Here is a 19,526-nt window from a genome sequence, read left to right on the forward strand (position 1 = left end):
TGGCTGCTCTCTAAAAGCCTTATTAGATAAATGGTTTCTCGTCATTTTCTGAGATAATGAGGTTCACTACTTACAGAAAGCAAGAAAATGGAATGCATTCAACAGAGGTGTCCTTAGAATGTAAGAGATGGGAACAGGAACAGAAAGAGATATCATCTGGCTTTTGTACTTCAGACTCTGAGTTAATCCATGAGATACAAACTATAGAATAAAAAAGTCAGAGAATGAACCTCACGTTTATTTTCGTGACGAAGAGATGACAACCCCCCAAAGAGTGTACTGAGCCCCAATTTCCTGTATTGGGTAAAAGGAGGATGTCTACTCTTACAGTTACCTACAATTAATTTGGAATATGATGGGAAGACCCATGTAGTCCATCCATTTGCACCACCCACTACAATACCAGGACCAGCTTTTTCTGCACCTCCCCCCCACAACTTATGAATGACCGCTCCTCCAGTGTAGTGCTCTCTCCTTTGGTGCCTCCAGCAAAGCATCCCCTCTCTCACTCCCCACCCACCATCCCTCCCTTTGGTCTTCATCACCACCCTCTCCCCTCAGCTCCACTCTATGCCCTAGATCCCCCTTCTTTCTCCCCCTCCCCCACTTGCTGCCCTGAGCCTCTCCTCCTCTTCCCCATCTATTCCTCGGCCGGCATCCTTTTCTTTCCTCCTCCATTCCTCAGCAGCATCCCTCCCCTCTCTTTCCTACTCACCCCTTGCCAAACATTCCTTGCCTAGCAGTTTTTTTTCCTCTCCTCCTCACCCCCTGCCCAGCAGCAGCCCTGTCTCTCCTGATTCCCTGCCCAGCAGCGTCTCTCTCCCACCACCTGCTCAACAACAGAAGCTTCCTCTCTTCACAACCCCTTGCCCAACAGCAAAGGCACCCTCTCTCCCACTCCTCCCAAAGATCGCTCTTCCCCAGATTTTGATAATTAAAATTATTATATCCCCACCACAACCCTTATCAGAACAATCCTGTAAAATGACATAATTAGATAACATACTTTAAAACTGTGTGTGTGTTTTCTGAGTGACTTTTCTTTGCAGGGTTTCATGTCATCACCTATGGGTGAATGGTAAGGGAAATCAACCCAGGTCAGCACAACCAACCATTTCAGAGATTACCTTCAACCAATGTAGTATTAACTTTTTAAATTGATAAATGAAGGTGTTGCTTGGGAGGGTGGGGGAGGGGGGTTGCAGTCTGTCCCCAAAACTCACAGATGACACATTCCTCAGACACTGTGATAAGATTTCTGAAACATATCTGAAATGGCTGGTAGTGTTGGTACAGGTTTGTTTCTCCATACTATTCATCATAGAAAAACAAATTTCAAATTATGCTGTTGCTTTAGTAACAGTGACACAAAGTCTTGCAATTATTAGTGAGGTAACAAAACCCCACAAAAAAAAATAAAAATGGTCATTCAGAATTTATACAGAAAACCTGCCAAACCAATATAGTATTAACTCCCAGAATTCAAGCATCAAGCAAATATTCCACAGAGACCTAAAACACCAATACACCTCCTCTTGGGAAAATAGAACAAGCTGTTTTGCTATAGATCCCAAAACAAAAAATGCATTCTAGCAGAATACTTCATCTCAGTTACACAAACAGAACACAGGTCCTCACCAAATACAGAATACAGGATCACAATTTAGAAAAAGAAATATGCAGACAAAACCTAAATTATTCTTTGTTTTACTGTCCACTCCAGCTTCACCCCCATCCCCTCCTGCCTCTTACAGACAGGGGTGGGGGTGGGGGAGGGGCTAGATTAGGGAGCAGAGGGTTCTTTACTTTGCACACTGCTCTGCCTGCTCCAGGCTCATCCCACCCTCTCCTGTTCCTTGCATGCTGCCTGGCAGGGGAAAGGCTGAGGCAGGAAACAGTGGGCTGTTCTCTGCTGCCTCAGACTGGGACACTGGCCAATAAAATGTTTGGCGCAGAGCCCTGTGTGATTATGCAATTGTTCCCTGCTATGCTCATAGGTAAAAACAGCCCTCCTGATGATGGCCCCTTGGCTCGGGCACTGACCGACTATAATCTCAGGCGTTACCCTGGTTTCTCCATTGCTTAAAATTCCCTGTTTTCTTTTTTAAATTTTGCTTTTCCTCTTAACCATCTCTGTTGGGATATTCCCACACATTAATCACACTTTCTGTACAGAAGTATTTCCTAAGGTCATACCTAGTTTTTACTGTTTCAGATCATGAATCCTTGTCCTAGAATCTCCTTGAAAAATGGTGCTCCCTTATGCAATACTTATGCCTTTGAGGCCTCTGAATTTACTGTATCTACCATATTCTTTTTCATCCTCCTTAGGTCCTTAAGTTATTTCATTGGTGCTTTAATTTCTTTTCTTAGAGGAGCAGTTTCCTCCTGCTTCTGCTGGTTGCAATTAAATTGGAAGCCTATAGGGCCAATGTGCAGGCTCTGCATCATATTAGTAGCTCACTTTTGTCACTTCTGTTTTGTCTGTACCCTTTAAGAAATGTGACATCCAGAACTGAACATAATACTTTAGATGAGGTCTCACCTACATTTGTCTCCTGGCTTCACCTCTCCCTATGCAGCCTACTATTCCAGTAGCTCTCCCCACTTTTTACACACTGTGTGAAAACCTGAGGATCATCAGATATGATCATCTCTCTCCCATTTGTGATGCTATAACCCCACCCCCCCAAAGTAGTATTGCCTTGGGTTTTCCAAGTGTCTGCTTAAAAAAAAAAAAAAAGGATGGCTTTGTCTTTTAAATAAACAAAGTAAAGAAAACATGTGGGTTAATAAACATGTGGATAAAGGTGAACCAGTAGATGTAGTGTATTTGGATTTTCAGAAGGCATTTGACAAAATCCTTCATGAGAGGCTTCTAAGAAAACTAAAGTCATGTGATAGGAGACTGTGTCCTTTCGCGGATTACAAACTGGTTAAAAGACAGGATTAAATGGTCAATTTTCTCAGTGGAAAAGTGTAAACAGTGGAGTGCCTCAGGGATCTGTACTTGGACCGGTGCTTTTCAATATATTTATAAATGATCTGGAAAGGGATTCGAAGAGTGAGATTATTAAATTTGCGGATGATACAAAATTATTCAGAATAGTTAAATCACAAGCGGATTGTGATACATTACAGGAGGACCTTGCAAGTCTGGAAGATTGGGCATCCAAATGGCAGATGAAATTTAATGTGGACAAGTGCAAGGTGTTGCATATAGGGAAAAATAACCCATGCTATAGTTACACAATGTTAGGTTCCATATTAGGAGCTACCACCCAGGAAAAAGATCTAGGCATCATAGTGGATAATACTTTGAAATCATTGGCTCAGTGTGTTGCAGCAGTCAAAAAAGCAAACAGAATGTTAGGAATTATTAGGAAGAGAATGGTTAATAAAACGGAAAATGTCATAATGCCTCTGTATCCGCTCCATGGTGAGACTGCACCTTGAATACTGCATAAATTCTGGTCGCCACATCTCAAAAAAGATATAGTTGCAATGGAGAAGGTACAGAGAAGGGCAACCAAAATGATAAAGGGAATGGAACATCTCCCCTATGAGGAAAGGCTGAAGAGGTTAGGGCTATTCTGCCTGGAGAAGAGATGGCTGAGGGGGGATATGATAGAGGTCTTTAAAATCATGAGAGGTCTTGAACGAATAGATGTGAATCGGTTATTTACATTTTCGGATAACAGAAGGACCAGGGGGGGCATTCTATGAAGTTAGCAAATAGCACATTTAAGACTAATCAGAGAAATCCGAGGCCGCTCCGATTTCGGAGCGGCCTTGGAGGGAACGGGAGTAGGCTGCGCGGCTCGGCGCGCGCCGGCTATACGTAATCGATAGCCTTGTGCGCACCGATCCAGGATTTTAGCGGATATGCGCGGCTCCGCGCGTATCTACTAAAATCCCGCGTACTTTTGTTTGTGCCTGGAGCGCCAACAAAAGTACGCCAACGCGCCTTGTTTGAAAATCTACCCCTATTGTTTTATTGAGAAGTTTTATATTTTTACTTAATTTAGTCCTGTTAATTTAAGCATGAAGAATAAATCAAATGAGAGAATGCATGATTCTCAAACAACCCCACAGACTAAGATGTGAAAACTTCCATTTAATTTGTGATTACCAATACTCCTAGCCTTATGTACTTGTCGTAATTTCATTTGCCCCAGAAATCCTCTTTAGATTCATGGAAATTAATATCTACATATGAATACCAACATCTACTATACGCCATGGTGCACCACACTTTGCTGCTGATACTAAGCATAATTATTTGGGTTGAAGCTCTCGCAATACTAGCGTGGCTTCCAGCAATAAGTACATTTTCTACACTAAGTTCACAATGTGCGAAAAGATCCAACATTCAATACTTTACAATATTTAAAAGTAGTGCGCTTGTGGAGGTGTCAGCAGAATTGCTTGATAAGAATATACCATATGCATTACCTGCTTTCTCACTGACTGGAATCATTCCACTCAAAGTTCTTTTACACAGTAGCCCCTGAGGCAGCTCCTTGAAGAGCGAAACTCGGCCAGAGTCGGGCAAGATTCAATAAAAGTCCTTTTATATACCGAACCTCTTCTTCGTTTTTATTGCATCTTAGCTCAGGGGGGCATTTTGTTCCAGTGTTTTGGGCCTGCTAGTGAAATAGCTCTATCACGTACTGATGTTAGTTTAGCTGTATTGATTGAGGGTATGGTCAATAGACTCTTGTTTGCCGATCTCAAGTCTAAATAAATAAATAAATATTCCAAGTTTAGTCCTGTTCTACATTTTTACCTAATTTAGTCCTGTTGCTAATTTATATCAAGTTTAGCCCATACCAAAGTCTTCTTCAAACTAGAACGGAAACTGTCACATCCGCTGGTCTCTGACTGTATGTTACCTTTTTAATATGTTATACCTACCTTGGATGAATTTCTTATTCAAAAAAGCAGATAATAAATCCAAATAAATACATTTTTCTAGGACTACCAAATGACATGAAAGTATTTCTGTAAGTGTTCCACTTTGTTATTTGTGATTATTTGTTTAGCACTGGGCAAGGAGTGACATCATCAAATTAGGCCAGTATTAATAGGCTATACTTCTATACCTTTTCATTTTACTATAGGAGCCCAGGGATATGTCGTTAAGTATGAACTTCAGTAATGACACTAGTGCAGGAAGAAAAATTGTTACAGATGCTCAGATCATGTGGCAGGGAAAGATCTGGGAATTCTATTGCCAGCAAAGTGATCTTGAAAAAGTCAAGCTCTATAGCCTGGTCTGAACGCATATGATATGAGTCTCGGCAACTGGGAGATCTCTTCAGGTTTTGACCTTCACTTATTCTAGCCGCACTATCTTTTTTTCCATTTTAAAGGATGCAGAGCTAAAAGGCAGACAGTATTCTTGTATATTCAATTATATGCCATATTAGAAGCAAATGAAGGACAACATCCCACAGAGACTCCTAGCAATAGCCCCTCATACACTTCCCCATTAGACCAAAATAAATGCTTCAATTCAAACTGAACCTCATATGGAAGGAAGTTTCAACAAATATTCTAAAAGAAAAACTATACAATTTTGCTGGTTTTTTTTCTAGCATTTGTAGTTTTTTTTAAACCTCAACCCTGATGAAGAATAACCACCAAAATTACAAATATAAAGAAGTTGCTTACCTGTAACAGGCATTCTTGGAAGACAGGGGAATCACTAGTCACATTGATGGGCAACCGATGGCGCCGACACAGCACATTTCTAGTCTTTTCTAGCAAAACCTGGAGGTCCCACTGCTCATGCACAGCAATTCCCGTGCCCCTGAAGTCACACAGTGTACCTTATTCCAGGAGAAGAATAATACCAACTCCAGAAGAAGAGGGAGGATGGTGTGCAACTGGTGATTCCCCAGTCGTCAGAGAACACCTATTACACAGTAAGTAACTGCTTTTTCTGAAGATGGGAATCACCCAGTCACACTGATGGATCTCTATAGCTAAGGAGATGACAACAATCCCACCAAAAGGGTGGAAAGCTCTTTATAATAGGTTAGAACCTTTTTTTTTTAAATCAAAGGACTCTGTGTATGGGAGGGAGGGGAATGTAAGAGATTGTAGATTGGTTCTAATCGAGACCATGGACAATGGATTGCCTAAACCTGCTGCTGAGTCAGGAGTCTGCACCTAAAACAATAATGTAATGTGAATGTGTGACTAGAAGTCTACCTTGCAGCTCTGTATATCTCCTCAAAAGGGATGATCAAAGATGGGCCACTGATGCAGCCATGGCCCTGACATTATAGGCCTCTGCATGCCCTTCCAAGGTCACACCAGACTGGGCATAATTGTAGGATATATAATCAACTATTCAATTGGACAGTGTTCTCAATGAAATAGTTTTAGACTTATTCGAGCAAAATGGAACAAGAAGCTGGGTGGACATCCTAAGGTCTTTAGTCCACTTCAAATAAAAAAAAGTGATGATTTTTACAATCTAGATGTGAAAGACTTGTTTACCTTTGTTGGCATGAGGATTTGGGAAAAAATGTTGGAAGGACAATTGATTAATTAAGGTGGCAGACCATCACAACATTAGGCACAAACTTAGGATGTGTGTGTCTCACCATTTTCTTATGAGGGAATTTAGTATAAAGTGGATAAGTTACTAGTGCCTGAAGCTCTGACTCTGTGAGCTGGAGTCACCACCAACAAAAAATGACCTACCAGTTGCAGTCACTTTGGGTTAGAACATCATACGTCAATATTCCCCAGTTCTTGGAGCCATACGTCAAAGGAAGTTGATGCCAATGTATAGTTTCCTATAATGAGCTCTTGGTGCCATTCTTCATTGGCTCTATGCTCAAGAACATCAAGCCTGCTGCTTGACATGAATTGGGAGAACAAGATCAGTTACAGACCAGTAAATCTGATTGTCTGTGACAAGAAAAATGGTAGAAACTATTAGAGATATGCTTCGGCTGAACCTTTCGGTTCAGTCTTTGTTATTGGGCTGCCGCACTAACCCCGAAAAAAGAATTTTCCCAAAATTTGCTTCGTTTTTCGGGGTTGCTGAAACAGGACGAATTAGACAATTTTGTTGAAATTGTCTAATTCGTCCCAGATGAATGCACATCTCTAGAAATTATCATAAAGAACAAAATTGCTGAACATATAGATAAGCATAGTTTAATGGGACAAGGCCAACATGGATTGCAAGGGAAGTCTTGTCTCACGAATTTGCTACATTTTTTTTGAAGGTGTAAATAAACATGTGGATAAAGGTAAGTCAATTGATATAGTGTATCTGGATTTCCAGAAAGTATTTGACAAAGTCCTTCATGAGAGACTTCTTAGGAAATTAAAAAGCCATGGGATAGGGGGCAGTGTCCGATTGTGACTGCCAACTGGTCAAAAGATAGAAAACAGAGAGTAGGGCTAAATGGTAAATTTTTCCAATTGGAAAAGGTGAATAGTGGAGTACCCCAGGGATCTGCTCTGGGACCACTGCTTTTTAATATATTTATGTTTAAGTATCTTTATTAAGTTTCACATATAACCAACAGTGTCACAAAGCAAATAATGCGTCAACCGGAGAAATACATGAATAATAGTGACAGCAAATACATACTAAAGAGATAGCAAGTTCCAAAACCCACAAACCACCCTCCCCCCTCAAGTAACAAGCTCAGCTCTGAGCAAAGAACACTAAGGGGAGGCTGACAGGTTCTGCTCAGCCTCCCCCAATAAGGCAGTTGACCCCCCCTCCCTCCCCCCACACACACACATATCCCTCCCTCCACCTATACTAAGGTACGAAGCATAAGTAAAGCAAAAGAACAAAAAGACTTACAGAGCAGAGGGCGTGGACAGATAATTTAATATTAAGCTGCGTACTCTGTGCAGCAGCGATTGAATGTAGGCCCACATGGAGAGGAAGGGCCGGGTTTTGTGAGCAACATCTATGTGTTCCGCCACCTTCTCAGTTTGGCATAAAAGGTGGATTTGATTCTTCCAAAATGTCAGATTAGGCAGGTCAGGTCCTACCCAGGTGTGGAGTATGGATTTCCTGGCTAAACGTAAAACTTTCCGAATGCTGGCCTAGTGCTATCCCACAAAGGTGGTAGAAGAGAAGTGCATATGCCTGAGCCGCTATCTGTATCTTAGTCACCTGGAAAATATAAGCTATCACTGTGCGCCAGAAGTTCTGGACTTTAGGACAGCCCCAAAACTTATGACCTAGCATGTCTGGTGAAAGGGTACATTTCTCACATATGGGCGAGGGGGTGAGATTGATACGATGTGCTCGAATCTGAGAGTAGTAATAGCGCATGAGGAATTTATATTGGGTTTCGCGCATGTCCTAACCTCTCACAATTTTTGGAATATGCTTGAAGCAGAGAACATATTGTGCTGCAGTCATGTCTAGTGGAATCTCATTCTGTCACTGTAGGAGAAGACCTTCAAAATTCAGAGGAGGTTTCAGTTGCAGCAAAAGCTTATAGTAGTAAGAGATAGAGTGTGGGGCAGGGTTCTCTATGTCAAGTATATTGGATACAGAGTCTCGGACACTATTCCAATCGCGAACCCGAAGAGCTCGGATATAGCTGTGAATTTGTAGATAGGCGAAAGTAAGGGTGTCAGGTAAGTTGAACTCCTCTCAAAGAGCGGAGAAGGGCTTGAATTTACCATCCTCAGAAAAAAGTTGACCCACCCATTTAAGTCCACACGTGGCCCACTGAGAGAAGGGACTCCTTGGAAGCCCGGGCGGAAAACTGGGATTACCACATACAGGGAGAAATTGAGATACTGCGCAGTCTAGGTTGAAGGCCTTGCACAGATAGCACCATGTATGCAGAAGGGGAAAATAAAGCGGCTCCGCTTTAATAATATATTTATAAACAACCTGGAAATGGGAACAAGTGAGGTGATCAAATTTGCAGATGACAAAAAATGATTTAAACCTTTTAAATCACAAAAGGATTGTGAGAAATTGTAAGAGGACATTGCAAAACTGGAAGACTGGCAGATGAAATTTAATGTGGACAAGTGCAAAGTGATGCACTTAGGGAAGAGCAACCCAAATTATAGCTACATAATGCAAGGTTCCTCATTAGGAGTCACCACTCAGGAAAAGGATCTAGGTGACACTGTTGAAAATCACTCAGTGTGCAGCAGCAGCAGCAGCAGCCAAGAAAACAAATAGAATGGTAGGGATTATTAGGAAAGGAATGGAGAATAAAACAGAGAATATCAGAATGCCTCTGCCTCACTCCATAATCTGACCTCATCTTGAGTATTGTGTGCAGTTCTGCTCACCACATCTCAAGAAAGATTTAGCAGAATTAGAAAAGGTACAGAAAAGGGTGACCAAGATGATAAAGGGGATGGAACAATTTCCCTATGAAGAAAGGCTCAAGAGGTTAGGACTCTTCAGCCTGGAGAAGAGATGGCCGAGGGGGAGATATGATAAGAGATCTATAAAATAATGAGTGGAATGGAATGAGTAAATGTTAATCAGTTGTTTACTCTTTCAAAAAGTACAAAGACCAGGGGACACACAATGAAATTACTAGGTAATACATTTAAAACTAATAAGATACATTTTTTTTTACTCAATGCATAATTAAGCTCTGGAATTCTTTGCCAGAGGATGTGGTGAAAACTATTAGTATAGCTGCATTAAAAAAAAAAAAAAAAAAGGTTTGGACAAGTTCCTGGAGGAAAAGTCCATTAACCATTATTAAGGTAGAGTTGCAGAAATCCACTTCTTATTCTTGGGATAAGCAGCTTGGAATCTATCTACCCCTTGGGATCCTAGCAGGTGTTGTGACCAGGGATTGGCCACTGTTGGAAGCAGAATACTGAGCTTGATGGACCCTTAGTCTGACCTAGTATGGCAAGTCTTATATTCTTGGTCCTTGGGTCTAAGCTTAGGTTTCAGTACGGAAGGAGTTGATAAACGTTTTGGCAATTCTGAACCTTCAGCGGCTGATACACTCCTGCTCCTTTAGCTACCCAATACTGACAAATGCCAACACGTTGAAGTAAGTTAAGCAGAGTCATTTGCAGCTGGCTAGCATTCTGACCCCCTGATGCAGATGTATCTTAGTGCCGAAACATTGTCATTGTTGGGTAGCTAAAGAAGCGGGAGCATTCTGGTGCTTTTCTTCAAGCAGTGTTGAGAGCTTGGAGCTGGAACGAATATAAAATAGGTGCATGGCCAGTTAAGTGCAATTTTGCTAGTTTTGAGAGATTTTAGAATTAACGATTGAAGTGATTTTTTTTTAAAGAATCAAATAAAAATTCTTTTGTGTAATTATGGAATAAGAAATAAAAAATATTTATCTTCTTAAAATAGGTTGGTAGGTGGGAATTGGTAAATGATGTGTTGAGGTGTGCTTTTGCATGATACAGTTTGAAGCTCATTGCAGACAAGAAACTGTGGATAAAGATATAAGCACAAATCAACTCCTATTTTTTTTTTTTTTAGAAGTTTGTAAAATATGAAGTGGCACCTTTGGGCATAATTTTGCCTTTTTTAAAATGTACTACAGAAATTTTGGAGTGCTGAAACTGCCACATTTCAACAGCAAATCAAGAAAGCAAGAGGCAATGTAAATGGGATGTTCAGCACATCAGGGTTGTCTTTTATGACCTTCTCTGTTAAGCTATTTATATGGAGTCTTAATAAAAAATGTTTGCTTTTCACTGGATATCCTCCAAAGCAAATTTTTTTATTTTTTTTAGTGCTTTTAATTGTTACTATTTAGTCTCAGAGAAACAACACAGGCATGGACCCTGAAATAGCCTATCACACTTAAAAGTGCCTCTCCAGAACAGGGTATAGGAAAGCTTGCAGGGCAAGCACAGGGCCACCTGCATGGCCACTGTCCAAGCAGTTCCTATTCTAAGGATAAATTAAGGTCTTTGGTTTTCAAATGGTGTTAATTTGGTCTCCTTCTTGAACATTACATTCTTTAAAAAATGTTTAGGACAAAAAAGTCTAAATTTTACAATAAAACCAACAATGCATTATGTAGGAAAAGGGATCTAATAGTAGGAACACAAGGTTAGAATATATACTTCTACCTGTGCGGAACTCTTCCATTGCTATGCTGTACAGGATAGCCAATCTGCCTTGCTGACCCAGTGCCAGAAATCTGAGGGTCATGAGTCATTTTTTAATATAGTGTCAGAATTTTCCTCACCTCCCAGCATTGTAGATTTTAGAGAGAATGCTAACCGGGAAACAGGAGCCCATGGATCTAATTTAAGCATTTCAAATGGTTGTGAGCCTGTTAAGTCACCATCTTCCTTTGCCATATCCATACCTATGTACATCAATCAAAAACATTATCTTCCTCCTCTTACTAAGCTGCTGAACAGTCCATGTCCGTCCATACTGGAGCTGACTATATGTCCATTCTGAACTGCTATGATTATAAGCATGAAAAATCACACAACATTTTAATATTAATATACTTTTATTTTCTGCATTTATATAAAAATATTCTTGATCATTGGATTGATTTTTCTCCTGCTGTTTACCTAACTGAGCAATAATCAGAGGCACAATTTTATCATACTCCTGAAAAAGCATGACAACATATGAAAAGTTGACTTGGTCATGGGTCCTCTTTTTCTTTTCTTTCCCCGATCCCCAGACCTAGCTCCCTCAGCACCTCTGGCCAGCTGATCCCTTCCTCCTCGAAGAAGGAGAGCACACTTATCTGTATGTTTCCTCCACCGGTAGCTTCAATCTCGTGGTTTGAGCTATGCAGCGCTCCATGATTCAAAGTACAAGATGAAGCTGGCTGGCTGGCCAACGTAACAGATACGGAGGGGAGGAGAAGGACCATTTAGTGAGGGGAAAGAGGGAGTGAGTGGAAAGAGGGAGTGAGGGGAACAGCCGTACAAACAAAAATGCCACCTGCCTCAATAAAATTTCCAGCAGGGGAACAGCAATAAAATCACGACCCCGACAACAATGTTCCACTTATGACCTCACTTTTGTTTTCATAGCAACGGACTATGAAGTCAACAAGTAAGAAACTCTCTGCTGGATGGGACCAGTGGTCCACTGTGCCCAGCCTTGGTATCTTGGAAGTAGGAATACCTAAAAAGGTCTGAGATGCTGTCTTGGAAGTACCCAGCAGATCCAAATGGGGAGATCCCTAAACCTGCCTGGTTAATAAGTGATAATGCACCTGGCCTCCAGACACTTGTCCAAATCCTTTTTAAACTTAGCTATATTACTAGGATTGACCACATGCTCTGGCAACAAATTTCACAGTTTAACTGTGCATTGACTGAAAAAAATACTTTCTTAAATTTGTTTTAAATCTACAAGGAGTTAGATTAATGGAGTGTCCCCAGTACTAATACTATCTGAAAGAGTAAATAACCTCTTCCCTATTACTTTGTTTCATGCCACTCATGACATTGAAAGGATCAGCATGAAGAGAATTTTTCTACTTCCTGTCTCTCCAAGAAAACAATCCTCTGTATAGCATAGAGTAAGGTCATACTCACTGATACTTTGAAAGGAGAGGTGTTTGAGGCATCCATGTTGTTGGTCTTCTCTGATATGCTGGTCCCTGAGATGCTCCTTCTGCGAGGAGACCTCTCTGCTGGCACCTCTGTTGTATTAAAAAAAAAAAGAAGACAATAAAATCCAATATTTCTCCAGCTAAGTTCCTGCAAAAGCAAAAAAAGTTTTTTTTTTCCATAGAAATTCTACTTTAGTACTTTCAGTTACTGAAAAAATAGTGAAGGGCAGATACAAGCAGTAGTAGGGCCAAATACATGCAAGACAGCAGATACCATCTTTAAGTATTTCATGTATAATGAAATCCTTGCAAGTACAAAATAACCTTCAGATAAGTTTGATCTAAAGTTACCACCTGATAATATTTCTAATCCTTCACCTACCAGACAAACCCACAATAGAACATCAGTGAACAGAAAAATATGGCAGGCAAATTAATCAGTAGTTTACAGTTAATCTGTGATAAATTAGATTGTAAACCCTATGTGGATAGGGAAATACCTACAGTACCTGAACGTAATCTGCTTTGATGTATACTCTGAAGTGCCAAAAAGCGGAATATAAAAATCTAAATAAATTAATTAATCAGTAGTTTGCCAAGGTATAAAGTTAGGAATGTGCAGCTTGATGTGACATGGGTCTGGTCCAACAGTAAACAGACGAGGAAAGAGCAAAGTTACTGCTGGGGACATAACTTTCTTAATATCCAACTTTCACATTGCACACCTACACTGACAGCACTGATCTGTTCTGATCTCTGTACAGTTGATGCAATTGCATTAGAATTACAGATGTTAATACATACAAGAAATTCAAACACACAAACATACAAAAATGTACCTTTATTGCAACTGCTGCCCATCTCCAGTACATGTGTTAAGGTTAGTGCTAACCAACTTCTAAAAAAACCATGTTCGAATGAATAAGGGAATCACATCCTATAAGCTCTTGCTTATCCTCTGTATCTAACAGGATAGAATAAACCGGTACTCTGGAAGCTGGCACTTTTGATGCCTGTCTACCTCCTTTCAAGAGTCAGACAGGGCTTAAACATCCATTCCTGCGACTGGGGGATCTTTGCTACTTCCACGTCAGAACAAAATGCATCTCTTTTCTCAATCCCTTTCCCTCTCTTGCTGGCGTGGAGTGAGCAGGACACAGTGAATAAAACACACAGGACTGCAGCTATTCAATCAATCGTCCTGATGGCACATCCTCATTAGTTACTTTCAAGCTATTAGAACACGCCCAACTACCGTCTACCCCGAAGAGAAAATCTTCACTAAAGCACCCGATCCACAGCAATAACAAACATTTAAGGAAACCTGGAGCCAGAGAGTGCCAAAAGAAGAATTTATCCATTTAATTACTCTCTCTAAGGGGCATAGCGTCGCCAGTACAGCTTCATATTGGATTTTACTTTATTCTTTCGTTGCTTATCTGTGAAGTCCATGAAATAAAAAGCAAGGCATACACAAATGTATGGTAATTTCTCTTACAAAGGTTTATGAATGTAATTTGCTAAGCTTTGCTTATAAAGAGCTTCATAAGCTAATGTTCAATGTCACTTTTAATATTAGGCACAATCAGAAGTCAATGTCAAGATACAGACAATGCTTATTGTTAGTGATAAGCTAGAAAACACAGAAGATAAAGCACATCAAGGCCAAATGGTGGATGTCACACTAAACATTTCATTCTCAGACAAATATAATAGTCAGTCAGTCTGCTGAAGCATGAAACAGAACCTGTGGGTGATAACCTATGGCCTGGTCCAAGCAGCACTAATCACTGCTCTCCCAAATTCCTGGGGTATTTACAACTTTCTGCAGCATGTTTCTTGATATAACTACAATAGCAAAACAGCTGGGATGACAGGTTTTGAAACCAAAATGCTAGACAATTATAACTGCACTTGCAAGTATCTCAAGAAACCATATTCTTAATGAGAAACATCAGCTGCAGCTCACATTTAGTCTACCCTGTATGTTCCCACAATGAAGTATCCCAATTGCTATTACATAAATAGGTAGACATTTGGGGTGAGGTTTAAATAAACAGTAAATATAAACTTTGCATCTGGATTTAAATTCTGCAATTTACTAATAGTCAGCAGTGAGGAAAAAATCAAATCGTTGCAATAAAAAAATATCACAAACAAAAGAAGGCAGTCTCTAGAATCTGCTATGCTGTAAACTAGTATAAATTATTACATTCTTCTCATTGCCAGCACTGACTGATTCCCTCCCTGTATCTCTAGTGCTCTACAGAAGAGATGAGAGCGATATGGATACAGTCCCGTTCCTCCTGTGCTGTAGACTCCTAGAGGACTGCTGCTTTTAAATCCTGGATCCTTTCGTTATTTGCAGTTATTATTAACCACTGGAAATTACTACAAGGGTGATGCAGAAATAAGCAGCAAAGCAGACTCCATACAATCAGCATCATGGAACAGATGGCAATGATAGTGCATTGCTTGATTCAGCCTGTGGTGCTCCAGTATGCAATCTGTCTCTTCCCAACAAAACTGCAAATGCTTCTGTAACATAGTTGTCTAGTCTCATCTACTCTGGGCTACAGTGACAAGGAAGCTGTTACTACGTCCTCCAAGTGGCATTTTTGCTGAGTCGGTTAGAAAATCTATACCATCTCCGATGATCCAAAATTAGATATTGGCTCCCTCTCCTCCCCCTCTCCGTGCTACACACCACTACTGTATTCTTTTCACCTGCTACAAAAATCAATGCACCTTACAGAGTCTTTGCATTCATTTATATCCAGTTTCTCAACAGCTCACTCTCAAGGACTGAGAAGGAAATAGTAATCTCTTAAACAGAAGCTTAAAACCTTTTTGCAGGTGGTCTCCCTTAGTAATAATAATTAAAAAAAAAAACCCCCAAACATCAATATTCAGTTAAAGATGGATAAACTAGGAATGCTAAAGCGATTTTAACAATTAATTAGATAGCACTGGATCCCAGGCAATTTGTTCACCGTCAGCAAAAGATCTAACATTTTATGTCCAGTGGCTTGCAAAATTATTCGACCCCCTAAAATATCAGATTTGTGAGTATTACAAATGACACTTACACAGATTGTTCCATACAGTATGTTTATTGCAAACCAGTATGCTCCTAAAGTAAATTTTCAACTTCACAATTCATTATTTCTCTGCATTTTTTTGTAAAATAAAAATAAAAACTGAAAAATGCTGCTTGTGTAAGTATTCAGCCCCTTCTGACTAGTACTTGGAAGAACCACCTTTTGTTGCAATAACAGCTTTAAGTCTGCTGGGGTAAGTTTCTACCAGCTTTGTACACTGCTTGGGAGTGATTTATGCCCATTCTTCCTAGCAGATTTGCTCCAGGTTGTTTGGATGATGCTTATGGTCTGCAATTTTCAAACAGTGCCACAGATTGTCAATTGGATTGAGATCTGGACTTTGACTTGGCCATTGTAGAACATTCACCTTTTTGTTCAACCACTCCTTGTGTTGCTTTGGCCTTCTGCTTGGGATCATTGTCCTGCTGAAAGGTGAACTTTCTCCCAAGTTTTAGGTTTTTTTTAGCAGACTGAAGCTGGTTGTCTTGCAGCATTCTCCCTGTATGTTGCACCATCCATCTGTCCTTCAATTTTAACAAGATGCCCAGTCCCTGCTGTGGAAAAGCATCCCCCCCACAACATGATGCTGCCACCCCTATGGGCAGTGTTAGGTTTGCATCATACACAGCATTTGGAATATGGGCCAAAAAGCTCCATTTTTTTTTGTCTCATCTGACCACAAAACCTTATCCTACATTTTAGCCGAATCACTCTGATGCTTTCTGGCAAACTCCAGACATGCTTTGATGTGGATTTTCTTCAGTAATGGCTTCTTTCTAGCCTCCCTCCCATGCAGGTCAGTTGTATGCAGAGCTCTTGATATGGTTGACTGGTGCACCTCCACTCCAGTCTCAGCCACTGAACTCTGTAGCTCCTTCAAAGGTCAGACTATTTTGGATTATTTCTGGTTGCTCTCAGTCTGACCATATTATGTCAGTTTTACAAAAATTGCACTGGCTCCCCATAAAGTTTAAAATTCTCTCATTAGTACATCAGATTATATATTATATATGGGGCTTATCCTATTTATTTGAAGCAACTAGTGACTATGTATTGCCCTCACCGGCCCTTACGTTTAGGATTGCAACAACTATTAACTATTCCTAGTAGTGGAGAGGCAAGGTTACAGCAGACCTCTAAGTGTGCTTTTTTTCAGATTGCGCCAACATTATGGAATAATATCCCCCAAGAAATGCATTTGATAAGTGACTACAGGAGCTTCAGGAAAGTGTTAAAAACTTATTTAGAGAGGCTTTTACATGATGTATTATGTACCTTGCTAATTGACATGTTTTTGTTAATGTTATATTAGATGTTTATTCATTTTATGTTGTAAATGGTCTTGAACATTATTTGACAAGGGTGTGGAAAATCAAGAAATTGTAAGTAAATAAATAAATAAATATTGTTGGCCTCTCTGTGGTTTCCCTCACAAGTCTCCTCCTTGCTCTGATGCTGAGTTTTGAGGGATGGCCTTGACTAAGCAGTGTCTGGGTGGTATGATGCAGCTTCCATTTTTCTCACAATTGATACAACAGTGCTCACTGGGATATCCAAATACGTGGATATTATTTTGTAGCTTTTTCCTATCTTGTGCATGTCTATAACTTTATCTTTCATTTCCTTAGAATGCTCTTTGATCTTCATTTTCACAGCTTTCCTTCAGATTCCCAGTCTGATCAATAGTATTGGAATCAGGGGTCTTTTGTCCAGAAAAGCAGATCTTTTTTAATGATTCACAGGTAGAGGCCAATTGTAAGCTAATTGTTAGGGCAATATCTTTCATCTGTGTGAACGTGGATCTTCCACAGCACAGGGGTTGAATACTTATGCAAGCAGCAATTTTCAGTTTTTAATTTTATTTTACAAAAGCTGCAGAGAAATAATCAATTGTGACTTTGAAAATGTACTTAGGGACAGTAACTTTTAAATCAGTTGCACATGTGCACGCAGTCGTCGGCCCACACCCAGGGACACGGCCATTTTATAACATACGCGTGTATATGAGTGCATGTTATAAAATAGACTGACCAGGTGCACACGTGCATGCAATTTTACGTCGACACACGCCTATGCGCGCAAATGCCGCTTCTACCATGTAAGTGGGGATTTTAAAAGACATATGCACCGACGCCAGTACCAGTTTTCCCAGTTTGTTTCCAGTTCACCCAGGCAAGGGCTAGGACTTCCAAACCCCCCTAGTTTAATAGCCCCCTTTCCCCATTAGCCCCTACCTTTAAAATCCCACTGATCTGCCTATTTCTTTTGTTTTACTACTTACATGCCATCCATGGGGATCTCAGCATGCGCCAGGGCACGTAAGTATTTATGCGCAAATTTCAAGTTTAAATCCCCACCCTCATTTGAAAACTTTGTGTGCACAGCAGCACATTTGCATGTATCCCAGCGGCTTTTAAAATCCATTTGGTGTGCACCAGGCTGACATTTTCGCGCATCCCCTAATTTCAGCGTGTGTTAGGCTTTTAAAATTCACTTTTAAGAGCATACTGGTTTCAATAAACATACTGTCTGGTACAATCTGTATCAATGTCATTTGTAATCCACACAAATCTGCTGATTTTTTAGAAGGTTGAATACTTTTGTAAGCCACTGTATATTTAGAAAGAGAGCCATAGTGAAAATGTGATCACACAGATTACAAATGGTCCACAAGGCAACACCAGAACTGATCACTTTTTTCAGTTTTGGGGGTTCAGTGTCAAAAAAAAGTTTTTACTTCTCCTGTTCAGAATTGAAAGTCATGCACTGTGTATAATATTGACCTCACATAGGGTGTCCACTGATGTATTCTTAGAATGCCAGACATCTACCTGATAAAAGCCATACCAAATATTACCACATTTATAAGGCCGACCTTTTTCAACCTTCCTTTCCAGCAATCAGATCAGGCCAGCAAGTATGGAGACATAGTAGGCATCCACTACTGGTCTCTGCAGTTGCTCCTTCTTCCATTCCTAAGATTCCTGATTACAAAGAAAGAGCACACTATGGGAGAAGAAAAGCTGAGGGGGCAGGGCGCACATACTCACTGTCTCCATCCTGTCGGCCTGCCATTACTCTATTCACAGAATGGGACAGAAGCCTAAGATAGGCTCTGCACGCAGTGCAACCCCAGAGAAATAGAAATGCATTTCTTCTCAGAGCCGTAGCATGCCTATGGCCAATATGGTCTCTGCCATAGGCACCACTACCGAAGGGTGCCCTAGCACAACTGGTGCAGTCGAGGGCAGTGTGGCCCTGTCAGAATTGGTAGCATGACTGGCAGGTTCGTAGGAAGAGAAGGAGTGGTGCAGCCCTGCTAGAACTGGCAGCGTGGCCAGTGGGGCCTTAAGAGGATAAAGAGTGGTGTGGCCTTGCTGGAATCAGAAGCGTAGCTGGCGAGGCCCTAGGCATGGCCCCGGCGGAATAGTCATGACTGGAGGAGCAGCGCCACCCTGTGCTGCAGGAAGGAGCCCAAGGCTAGAACTGGGTCAACCCCCAAGGCCCAAAATCATTCTGTCAGACATGGAGGCTGAAGGAGATTGATGCTGCTTCAAGAGTGGGGAAAAGTGAGTGAGAGAAGGAGAGTGTGTGCATGTGTAAAAGAGAAGTGTGTATGTGTGTTCGTGTGTGTGCATGTGTGTGTGTGCAACAACCCCCTTCTTCTCTGCCTGCTAATCCATGACAATCTCAGGCATTTGGAAATAAAAAATTCCTAGGTATAGAGAATGGGGGATGTTTTTAAAATCCTTACTAGTTTTAATTATTGGGTGTTATTTGATGATTGTTTTAAAGTTTTTTATTGGTGTTCAGAAAATTTTTATATGGGTTTTTAATTATTGAATGTTATTCTATTCATTAGTTTTGAATTATTTATTTTAGT

The 19,526-nt window shown here is 40.6% G+C and overlaps 1 protein-coding gene across 6 annotated transcripts in view; it reads right to left on the reverse strand.

Annotated features, from left to right (window-relative positions):
• The window catches only part of RASAL2 (RAS protein activator like 2), a 448,317-nt gene that overhangs the window by 143,338 nt on the left and 285,453 nt on the right, over positions 1 to 19,526 (reverse strand). For all 6 annotated transcript variants that reach the window (XM_029618579.1, XM_029618578.1, XM_029618576.1 and 3 more), the window contains one exon: positions 12,526 to 12,632. In XM_029618579.1, coding sequence (XP_029474439.1) covers positions 12,526 to 12,632 — 107 coding nt within the window. The remainder of the gene's footprint in view (positions 1 to 12,525; positions 12,633 to 19,526) is intronic.

This window comes from Rhinatrema bivittatum, chromosome 10 (genome assembly GCF_901001135.1).
Source record: "Rhinatrema bivittatum chromosome 10, aRhiBiv1.1, whole genome shotgun sequence".
NCBI classification, from domain to species: Eukaryota; Metazoa; Chordata; class Amphibia; order Gymnophiona; family Rhinatrematidae; genus Rhinatrema; species Rhinatrema bivittatum.